The sequence below is a fragment of the Salmo salar genome, chromosome ssa02, assembly GCF_905237065.1.
Source record: "Salmo salar chromosome ssa02, Ssal_v3.1, whole genome shotgun sequence".
NCBI lineage: Eukaryota > Metazoa > Chordata > Actinopteri > Salmoniformes > Salmonidae > Salmo > Salmo salar.
Genome location: NC_059443.1, coordinates 1860001 through 1872500, shown reverse-complemented (window position 1 = coordinate 1872500; position 12500 = coordinate 1860001). Strand labels below are relative to the sequence as shown.

The window sequence follows — 12500 nt, the reverse complement described above, 5'->3', positions numbered from 1 at the left end:
TCCCTTCTCAATGTTGACTACGCTTCCCTTCTCAATGTTGACTACGCTTCCCTTCTCAATGTTGACTACGCTTCACTTCTCAATGTTGACTACGCTTCCCTTCTCAATGTTGACCAAGCTTCCCTTCTCAATGTTGACTACGCTTCACTTCTCAATGTTGACTACGCTTCCCTTCTCAATGTTGACTACGCTTCCCTTCTCAATGTTGACTACGCTTCACTTCTCAATGTTGACTACGCTTCCCTTCTCAATGTTGACCATGCTTCCCTTCTCAATGTTGACTACGCTTCCCTTCTCAATGTTGACTACGCTTCCCTTCTCAATGTTGACTACGCTTCCCTTCTCAATGTTGACTACGCTTCCCTTCTCAATGTTGACTACGCTTCCCTTCTCAATGTTGATCAAGCTTCCCTTCTCAATGTTGACTACGCTTCACTTCTCAATGTTGACTACGCTTCCCTTCTCAATGTTGACTACGCTTCCCTTCTCAATGTTGACCAAGCTTCCCTTCTCAATGTTGACTACGCTTCCCTTCTCAATGTTGACTACGCTTCCCTTCTCAATGTTCACTACGCTTCCCTTCTCAATGTTGACTACGCTTCCCTTCTCAATGTTGACTACGCTTCACTTCTCAATGTTGACTACGCTTCCCTTCTCAATGTTGACCAAGCTTGCCTTCTCAATGTTGACTACGCTTCACTTCTCAATGTTGACCAAGCTTCCCTTCTCAATGTTGACCAAGCTTCCCTTCTCAATGTTGACCACGCTTCCCTTCTCAATGTTGACCATGCTTCCCTTCTCAATGTTGACTACGCTTCCCTTCTCAATGTTGACTACGCTTCCCTTCTCAATGTTGACCAAGCTTCCCTTCTCAATGTTGACCAAGCTTCACTTCTCAATGTTGACTACGCTTCACTTCTCAATGTTGACTACGCTTCACTTCTCAATGTTGACTACGCTTCCCTTCTCAATGTTGACTACGCTTCACTTCTCAATGTTGACTACGCTTCACTTCTCAATGTTGACCATGCTTCCCTTCTCAATGTTGACTACGCTTCACTTCTCAATGTTGACTACGCTTCCCTTCTCAATGTTGACCAAGCTTCCCTTCTCAATGTTGACCAAGCTTCACTTCTCAATGTTGACCACGCTTCCCTTCTCAATGTTGACCACGCTTCCCTTCTCAATGTTGACCAAGCTTCCCTTCTCAATGTTGACCAAGCTTCCCTTCTCAATGTTGACTACGCTTCACTTCCCAATGTTGACCAAGCTTCCCTTCTCAATGTTGACTACGCTTCACTTCCCAATGTTGACCAAGCTTCACTTCTCCATGTTGACCAAGCTTCCCTTCTCAATGTTGACCAAGCTTCCCTTCTCAATGTTCACCAAGCTTCCCTTCTCAATGTTGACTACGCTTCCCTTCTCAATGTTGACTACGCTTCCCTTCCCAATGTTTCCAAGCTTCACTTCTCAATGTTGACTACGCTTCACTTCTCAATGTTGACTACGCTTCACTTCTCAATGTTTACCAAGCTTCCCTTCTCAATGTTGACTACGCTTCCCTTCTCAATGTTCACCAAGCTTCCCTTCTCAATGTTGATCAAGCTTCCCTTCTCAATGTTGACCAAGCTTCCCTTCTCAATGTTCACCAAGCTTCACTTCTCAATGTTGACCAAGCTTCCCTTCTCAATGTTGACCAAGCTTCCCTTCTCAATGTTCACCAAGCTTCCCTTCTCAATGTTGACTACGCTTCCCTTCCCAATGTTTACCAAGCTTCCCTTCCCAATGTTGACTACGCTTCACTTCTCAATGTTTACCAAGCTTCCCTTCTCAATGTTCACCAAGCTTCCCTTCTCAATGTTCACCAAGCTTCCCTTCTCAATTTTTTACTAAGCTTCACTTCTCAATGTTGACTACGCTTCCCTTCTCAATGTTGATCAAGCTTCACTTCTCAATGTTGACTACGCTTCCCTTCTCAATGTTGACTACGCTTCCCTTCTCAATGTTGACTACGCTTCCCTTCTCAATTGTTAACCAAGCTTCCCTTCTCAATGTTGACCAAGCTTCCCTTCCCAATGTTGACTACGCTTCACTTGTCAATGTTTACCAAGCTTCCCTTCTCAATTGTTCACCAAGCTTCCCTTCTCAATGTTGACCAAGCTTCCCTTCTCAATTGTTCACCAAGCTTCCCTTCTCAATGTTCACCAAGCTTCCCTTCTCAATGTTGACCAAGCTTCCCTTCTCAATGTTGACTACGCTTCACTTCCCAATTGAAGCTGTCAAATTCACAAGCTGAAAAGGAGGACATTGCAGAGTAACACACTGATCCAGACAGATCTTCACGAGTCTGAGTGACTGATTAGAAACAAGAGCCGTCTGGCCAAGCAGACAGGAAACACAGGAACAACAGACAAGACTGATACAACTCTGGTTGATCAGTAACATCTGGATCTGTTGTCTTGACAATCATTCATTTCTCCACAGACATTTGGTGATCAAGTAGTATTTCTATGTAACGAATTATCTCACTACTAAAGAAGGCGTGGATATACACACCCACACACACACCCACACACCCACACACACACACACACACACACACACACACACACACACACACACACACACACACACACACACACATGTACACACTCACACAAACACACACCCACATGTACACACTCACACAAACACACACCCACATGTACACACTCACACAAACACACACCCACATGTACACACTCACACAAACACACACCCACATGTACACACTCACACAAACACACACCCACATGTACACACTCACACAAACACACACCCACATGTACACACTCACACAAACACACACCCACATGTACACACTCACACAAACACACACCCACATGTACACACTCACACAAACACACACCCACATGTACACACTCACACAAACACACACCCACATACACACTCACACAAACACACACCCACATACACACTCACACAAACACACACCCACATGTACACACCCACACAAACACACACCCACACATACACACCCACACACACACACACCCACACATACCCACACACACACACACCCACACATACACACTCACACAAACACACACCCACACGTACACACTCACACAAACACACACCCACATACACACTCACACAAACACACACCCACATGTACACACTCACACAAACACACACCCACACCCACATACACACTCACACAAACACACACCCACACATACACACTCACACAAACACACACCCACACATACACACTCACACACACTCACACCCACACACACACTCACACAAACACACACCCACATACACACTCACACACACACACACCCACACATACACACCCACATACACACTCACACAAACACACACCCACATGTACACACTCACACAAACACACACCCACACATACACACTCACACAAACACACACCCACACGTACACACTCACACAAACACACACCCACACGTACACACTCACACAAACACACACCCACACGTACACACTCACACAAACACACACCCACACGTACACACTCACACAAACACACACCCACACGTACACACTCACACAAACACACACCCACATGTACACACTCACACATACACACACCCACATGTACACACTCACACAAACACACACCCACATGTACACACTCACACATACACACCCACACATACACACTCACACATACACACCCACACATACACACCCACTCACACAAACACACACCCACATGTACACACTCACACAAACACACACCCACATGTACACACTCACACAAACACACACCCACATGTACACACTCACACAAACACACACCCACATGTACACACTCACACAAACACACACCCACATGTACACACTCACACAAACACACACCCACATGTACACACTCACACAAACACACATGTACACACTCACACAAACACACACCCACATGTACACACTCACACAAACACACACCCACATGTACACACTCACACAAACACACACCCACATGTACACACTCACACAAACACACACCCACATGTACACACTCACACAAACACACACCCACACGTACACACCCACACACACACACACACACACACACATGTACACACTCACACAAACACACACCCACACGTACACACCCACACGTACACACCCACACACACACACACACACACACACACACACACACACACACACACACACACACACACACACACACACACACACACACACACACACACACACACACACACAATGAATGACCCAAACACAGAGTTGTAGTGTCTGTATAACTTGGTGGCCCACAGTAAGACTGCTCTAGGCACGTCAGAAGAATGCTGTGCTAGGGAATGATAGGGCCTAGGGGGAGAATGCTATGCTAGGGAATGATAGGGCCTAGGGGGAGAATGCTATGCTAGGGAATGATAGGGCCTAGGGGGAGAATGCTATGCTAGGGAATGATAGGGCCTAGGGGGAGAATGCTATGCTAGGGAATGATAGGGCCTAGGGGGAGAATGCTATGCTAGGGAATGATAGGGCCTAGGGGGAGAATGCTATGCTAGGGAATGATAGGGCCTAGGGGGAGAATGCTATGCTAGGGAATGATAGGGCCTAGGGGGGAGAATGCTATGCTAGGGAATGATAGGGCCTAGGGGGAGAATGCTATGCTAGGGAATGATAGGGCCTAGGGGGAGAATGCTATGCTAGGGAATGATAGGGCCTAGGGGGAGAATGCTATGCTAGGGAATGATAGGGCCTAGGGGGAGAATGCTATGCTAGGGAATGATAGGGCCTAGGGGGAGAATGCTATGCTAGGGAATGATAGGGCCTAGGGGGAGAATGCTATGCTAGGGAATGATAGGGCCTAGGGGGAGAATGCTATGCTAGGGAATGATAGGGCCTAGGGGGAGAATGCTATGCTAGGGAATGATAGGCCCTAAGGAGAGAATGCTATGCTATGCTAGCACCTAAGGGGACAACAATGCAAGGCATTTATAGAGCAGGAATAATTAAAAGAAGGCCCTTCTTGCCTCGTCTCTCAGATCGTTCACAGCTTTGTGGAAGTTACCTGTGGTGCTGATGTTTAGGCCGAGGTATGTATAGTTTTTTGTGTGCTCTAGGGCAACGGTGTCTAGATGGAATTTGTATTTGTGGTCCTGGCGACTGGACCTTTTTTGGAACACCATTATTTTGGTCTTACTGAGATTTACTGTCAGGGCCCAGGTCTGACAGAATCTGTGCAGAAGATCTAGGTGCTGCTGTAGGCCCTCCTTGGTTGGGGACAGAAGCACCAGATCATCAGTAGACAGTAGACATTTGACTTCAGATTCTAGTAGGGTGAGGCTGGGTGCTGCAGACTGTTCTAGTGCCCTCGCCAATTCATAGATATATATGATGAAGAGGGTGGGGCTTAAACTGCATCCCTGTCTCACCCCACGGCCTTGTGGGAAGAAATGTGTGTTTTTTGCCTATTTTTTTTTTTTTTTGCCTATTTTAATTTGACATTTGCTTAGTACATTGTTTTCACTGAGGAAATGTACAAGTCTGCTGTTAATGATAATACAGAGGATTTTCCCAAGGTTGCTGTTGACGCATATCCCACGGTAGTTATTGGGGTCAAATTTGTCTCCACTTTTGTGGATTGGGGGGGATCAGTCCTTGGTTCCACATATTGGGGAAGATGCCATAGCTAAGGATGATGTTAAAGAGTTTTAGTATAGCCAATTGGAATTTGTTGTGTGTATATTTTATAATTTCATTGAGGATACCATCAACACCACAGGCCTTTTAGGGTTGGAGGGTTTTTATGTTGTCCTGTAGTTCATTCAAGGTAATTGGAGAATCCAGTGGGTTCTGGTAGTCTTTAATAGTTGATTCTAACGTTTGTATTTGATCCTGTATATGTTTTTGCTGTTTGTTCTTTGTTATAGAGCCAAAAAGATTGGAGAAGTGGTTTACCCAGACATCTCTGTTTTGGATAGATAATTCTTTATGTTGTTTGTTTAGTGTTTTCCAATGTTCCCAGAAGTGGTTAGAGTCCATGGATTCTTCCATTACATTGAGCTGATTTCTGACGTGCTTCTTTTCCCGTAGTGTATTTCTGTATTGTTTTAGTGATTCAACATAGTGAAGGAGTAGACTCAGGTTTTCTGTATTGTTTTAGTGATTCAACATAGTGAAGGAGTAGACTCAGGTCTTCTGTATTGTTTTAGTGATTCAACATAGTGAAGGAGTAGACTCAGGTCTTCTGTATTGTTTTAGTGATTCAACATAGTGAAGGAGTAGACTCAGGTTTTCTGTATTGTTTTAGTGATTCAACATAGTGAAGGAGTAGACTCAGGTCTTCTGTATTGTTTTAGTGATTCACCGTAGTGAAGGAGTAGACTCAGGTCTTCTGTATTGTTTTAGTGATTCAACATAGTGAAGGAGTAGACTCAGGTCTTCTGTATTGTTTTAGTGATTCACCATAGTGAAGGAGTAGACTCAGGTCTTCTGTATTGTTTTAGTGATTCAACACAGTGAAGGAGTAGACTCAGGTTTTCTGTATTGTTTTAGTGATTCACCACAGTGAAGGAGTAGACTCAGGTCTTCTGTATTGTTTTAGTGATTCAACATAGTGAAGGAGTAGACTCAGGTCTTCTGTATTGTTTTAGTGATTCACCATAGTGAAGGAGTAGACTCAGGTTTTCTGTATTGTTTTAGTGATTCAACATAGTGAAGGAGTAGACTCAGGTTATCTGTATTGTTTGAGTGATTCACCATAGTGAAGGAGTAGACTCAGGTCTTCTGTATTGTTTTAGTGATTCAACATAGTGAAGGAGTAGACTCAGGTTTTCTGTATTGTTTTAGTGATTCAACATAGTGAAGGAGTAGACTCAGGTCTTCTGTATTGTTTTAGTGATTCACCATAGTGAAGGAGTAGACTCAGGTTTTCTGTATTGTTTTAGTGATTCACCATAGTGAAGGAGTAGACTCAGGTTTTCTGTATTGTTTTAGTGATTCAACATAGTGAAGGAGTAGACTCAGGTCTTCTGTATTGTTTTAGTGATTCACCATAGTGAAGGAGTAGACTCAGGTTTTCTGTATTGTTTTAGTGATTCACCATAGTGAAGGAGTAGACTCAGGTTTTCTGTATTGTTTTAGTGATTCAACATAGTGAAGGAGTAGACTCAGGTCTTCTGTATTGTTTTAGTGATTCACCATAGTGAAGGAGTAGACTCAGGTTTTCTGTATTGTTTTAGTGATTCAACATAGTGAAGGAGTAGACTCAGGTTTTCTGTATTGTTTTAGTGATTCAACATAGTGAAGGAGTAGACTCAGGTTTTCTGTATTGTTTTAGTGATTCACCATAGTGAAGGAGTAGACTCAGGTTTTCTGTATTGTTTTAGTGATTCAACATAGTGAAGGAGTAGACTCAGGTTTTCTGTATTGTTTTAGTGATTCAACATAGTGAAGGAGTAGACTCAGGTTTTCTGTATTGTTTTAGTGATTCACCATAGTGAAGGAGTAGACTCAGGTCTTCTGTATTGTTTTAGTGATTCACCATAGTGAAGGAGTAGACTCAGGTCTTCTGTATTGTTTTAGTGATTCACCGTAGTGAAGGCGTAGACTCAGGTTTTCTGGGTCTCTATGTTTTTGGTTGGACAGGTTTCTCAATTTCTTTCTTCGGTTTTTGCATTCTTCACCAAAACATTTGTCATTGTTGTTCATTTTCTTTGGTTTTCTGTTAGACATTTTTAGATTAGATAGGGAAGCTGAGAGATCAAATATACTGTTTAGATTTTCTACTGCCAGGTTTACACCTTCACTATTACAGTGGAACGTTTTGTCCAGGAAGTTCTCTAAAAGGGATTGAATGTGTTGTTGCCTAATAGTTTTTTAGTTGGTTTCCACACTACATTCCTTCCATCTATAGCATTTCTTAATGTTACTCAGTTCCTTTGGCTTTGATGCCTCATGATTGAGTATTGCTCTGTTCAAGTAGATTGTGATTTTGCTGTGGTCTGATAGGGGTGTCAGTGGGCTGACTGAACGCTCTGAGAGACTCTGGGTTGAGGTCAGTGATAAAGTAGTCTACAGTACTACTGCCAAGAGATGAGCTATAGGTGTACCTACCGTAGGAGTCCCCTCGAAGCCTACCATTAACTATGTACAGACCCAGAGCTGTAACAGAGCTATAGGTGTTCCTACCATAGGAGTCCCCTCGAAGCCTACCATTGACTATGTACATACCCAGAGCTGTAACAGAGCTATAGGTGTTCCTACCATAGGAGTCCCCTCGAAGCCTACCATTGACTATGTACATACCCAGAGCTGTAACAGAGCTATAGGTGTTCCTACCATAGGAGTCCCCTCGAAGCCTACCATTGACTATGTACATACCCAGAGCTGTAACAGAGCTATAGGTGTTCCTACCATAGGAGTCCCCTCGAAGCCTACCATTGACTATGTACATACCCAGAGCTGTAACAGAGCTATAGGTGTTCCTACCATAGGAGTCCCCTCGAAGCCTACCATTGACTATGTACATACCCAGAGCTGTAACAGAGCTATAGGTGTTCCTACCATAGGAGTCCCCTCGAAGCCTACCATTGACTATGTACATACCCAGAGCTGTAACAGAGCTATAGGTGTTCCTACCATAGGAGTCCCCTCGAAGCCTACCATTGACTATGTACATACCCAGAGCTGTAACAGAGCTATAGGTGTTCCTACCATAGGAGTCCCCTCGAAGCCTACCATTGACTATGTACATACCCAGAGCTGTAACAGAGCTATAGGTGTTCCTACCATAGGAGTCCCCTCGAAGCCTACCATTGACTATGTACATACCCAGCGTGCGACAGAGCTGCAGGAGTTGTGACCCGTTTTTGTTGGTTATGTTGTCATAGTTCCCTCTCTCTCTCACCATCTTCACCTCTTTCTCTCTCTCTCTCCCTCACTCTGTCTGAACTCTCTCTCTCTCTCCTTCTCCCCCTCTCTCTCAAATCAAAATCTCTCTCCCCCTCTCCTGTCTTTCTCTCTCTCCCTCTCTCTCTTTCTCTCTCCCTCCTTCTCTCTCCCCCTCTCTCCCTCTCTCTCCTCTCTCCCCCTCTCCTTCTCTCTCCCCCTCTCCTTCTCTCTCCCCCTCTCCTTCTCTCTCCCCCTCTCCTTCTCTCTCCCCCTCTCCTATCTCTCTCCCCCTCACTCTCCTTCTCTCTCCCCTCCCCCTCTCCTGTCTCTCTCCCCCCTCACTCTCCTTCTCTCTCCCCTCCCCCTCTCCTGTCTCTCTCTCTCTCCCTCTCTCTCTCCCCTCTCCTGTCTCTGTCTCTCTCTCTCTCCTGTCTCCCTCTCCTGTCTCTGTCTCTCTCTCCCTCTCCTGTCTCTGCCTCTCCTGTCTCTCCCTCTCCTGTCTCTCCCTCTCCCTCTCCTGTCTCTGTCTCTCCCTCTCCTGTCTCTCCTCTCTCTCTCCCTCTCCTGTCTCTCCTCTCTCTCTCCCTCTCTCTCTCCCTCTCTCTCCCTCTCCCTCTCTCTCCTTCTCCCTCTCTCTCCTTCTCCCTCTCTCTCCTTCTCCCTCTCTCTCCTTCTCTCTCCCCCTCTCCTGTCTCTCTCTATATTTCTATACAGTCTGTGCAGTAGCACGTGGCTGAGATGTTTCTGCTTTGAGTAAAGCACAGACAGGAAACCACATGTCTGAGATCTCCTGCAAGGCCCCACAGGTCCCACGCTATACCACAGTCTCCCTACCTCTACCTCTACCTCTCACAGGGCTGGAGGATTTGTCTCCCTCTACCTCTACAGGGCTGGAGGAGATAGGTCCCACACTACACTACACTGTCTCCCTCTACCTCTACAGGGCTGGAGGAGATAGGTCCCACACTACACTGTCTCCCTCTACCTCTACAGGGCTGGAGGAGATAGGTCCTACACTACACTACACTGTCTACCGCTACCTCTACAGGGCTGGAGGAGATAGGTCCCACACTACACTGTCTACCTCTACCTCTACAGGGCTGGAGGAGATAGGTCCTACACTACACTACACTGTCTACCTCCACAGGGCTGGGGGAGATAGGTCCCCACTACACTACACTGCTGTCAATCTCTCCCAGAAGTAGACAGTGTAGTAGGTCTTCCTGTAGCGAGGAAGAAGAGGAACGCCGTCCCACATCGTCTCCACTCTGAAACTAATACGTCAGCCTGTTCTATCCTACAGTACTGCCCATGTGCCCTTGAGCAAGGCGCTTAACCCAAATTGCTCCTGTACGTCGCTCTGGATAAGAGCATCTGTTAAATGACTACAATGTACCTCAACTCTCCCTTTCAGTGGTGGTAGAAAGTAGAAACCCTTACAGTATAACTAGAAAGAGAATGGCTGTTTCCTCCTGTAAAGTTTCTAAACCAGTGTCTACGACACCGTTTCTCTCTGGTCTAACAGTGTTATCCATAGACAGTGTGTTCCTGATGTATTTGTCAGCTGTGTAAATGACAGGATGATTTAATGGATATATAAGTTAACAGATGATTAAATGTAGCAGAATACGTGTATTAGATGAATTGACTGATGCAGTAAGGTATTCACTAACAGAATACGTGTATTAGATGAATCGACTGATGCAAAATGGTACTCACTAACAGAATAAGTATATTTGATGAATTGACTGATGCAGTAAGGTATTCACTAACAGAATACGTGTATTAGATGAATTGACTGATGCAGTAAGGTACTCACTAACAGAATACGTGTATTAGATGAATTGACTGACGCAGTAAGGTACTCACTAACAGAATACGTGTATTAGATGAATTGACTCATGCAGTAAGGTATTCACTAACAGAATACGTGTATTAGATGAATTGACTGATGCAGTAAGGTACTCACTAACAGAATATGTGTATTAGATGAATTGACTGACGCAGTAAGGTATTCACTAACAGAATACGTGTATTAGATGAATTGACTGATGCAGGAAGGTATTCACTAACAGAATAAGTGTATTAGATGAATTGACTGATACAGTAGGTGTGAAAGGTACTCACTAACAGAATACATGCATTAGATGAATTGACTGATGCAGTAGGTGTGGAAGGTACTCACTAACAGAATAAGTGTATTAGATGAATTGACTGATACAGTAGGTGTGGAAGGTACTCACTAACAGAATAAGTGTATTAGATGAATTGACTGATACAGTAGGTGTGGAAGGTACTCACTAACAGAATAAGTGTATTAGATGAATTGACTGATGCAGTAGGTGTGGAAGGTACTCACTAACAGAATACGTGTATTAGATGAATTGACTGATACAGTAGGTGTGTAAGGTACTCACTAACAGAATACGTGTATTAGATGAATTGACTGATGCAGTAGGTGTGTAAGGTACTCACTAACAGAATACGTGTATTAGATGAATTGACTGATGCAGGAAGGTATTCACTAACAGAATACGTGTATTAGATGAATTGACTGATGCAGTAGGTGTGTAAGATACTCACTAACAGAATAAGTATATTTGATGAATTGACTGATGCAAAAAGGTACTCACTAACAGAATAAGTGTTTTAGATGAATTGACTGATGCAGGAAGGTACTCACCGGGAGCGAATTCCAGGTTATTGTTACACTCCTCCCCAGTACAGGAACAGATGAACAACGGTCCTCCAGAGCTCTTCTTCTCCTTCATGGTACATGTAGAACTGTTGTAGTCATCCAGCACCACACCGTACAGAGGCTGGGAGGGGTCATGACACAGAGTCTCAATGCTGTAGTTACCGTCATTCTTCCTCCTGGAGATAACGGATAACGGAGAGAGAGAGAGAGAGAGAGAGTCAGACAGACACAGAAACATGCACAGACTGACACAGACCCCCCCCCCCCTCTCCACTGTAACCCTACCAGATGGAGACTGACCCCCCCCTCTCCACTGTAACCCTACCAGATGGAGACTGACCCCCCCCCTCTCCACTGTAACCCTACCAGATGGAGACTGACCCCCCCCTCTCCACTGTAACCCTACCAGATCGAGACTGACCCCCCCCTCTCCACTGTAACCCTACCAGATGGAGACTGACCCCCCCCTCTCCACTGTAACCCTACCAGATGGAGACTGACCCCCCCCTCTCCACTGTAACCCTACCAGATGGAGACTGACCCCCCCTCTCCACTGTAACCCTACCAGATGGAGACTGACCCCCCCTCTCCACTGTAACCCTACCAGATGGAGACTGACCCCCCCCCTCTCCACTGTAACCCTACCAGATGGAGACTGACACAGACCCCCCCCCCTCTCCACTGTAACCCTACCAGGTGGAGACTGACCCCCCCCTCTCCACTGTAACCCTACCAGATGGAGACTGACACAGACCCCCCCCTCTCCACTGTAACCCTACCAGATGGAGACTGACACAGACCCCCCCCCTCTCCACTGTAACCCTACCAGATGAAGACTGACACAGACCCCCCCCCTCTCCACTGTAACCCTACCAGATGGAGACTGACACAGACC

The 12500-nt window shown here is 45.4% G+C and overlaps 1 protein-coding gene across 2 annotated transcripts in view; it reads right to left on the bottom strand.

The window, feature by feature from the left end:
• The window catches only part of LOC106606173 (TGF-beta receptor type-2), a 75046-nt gene that overhangs the window by 44042 nt on the left and 18504 nt on the right, over window positions 1-12500 (bottom strand). For both annotated transcript variants that reach the window (XM_045696423.1, XM_045696420.1), the window contains exon 3: window positions 11591-11781. In XM_045696423.1, the coding sequence (XP_045552379.1) occupies window positions 11591-11781 (191 nt within the window). The remainder of the gene's footprint in view (window positions 1-11590; window positions 11782-12500) is intronic.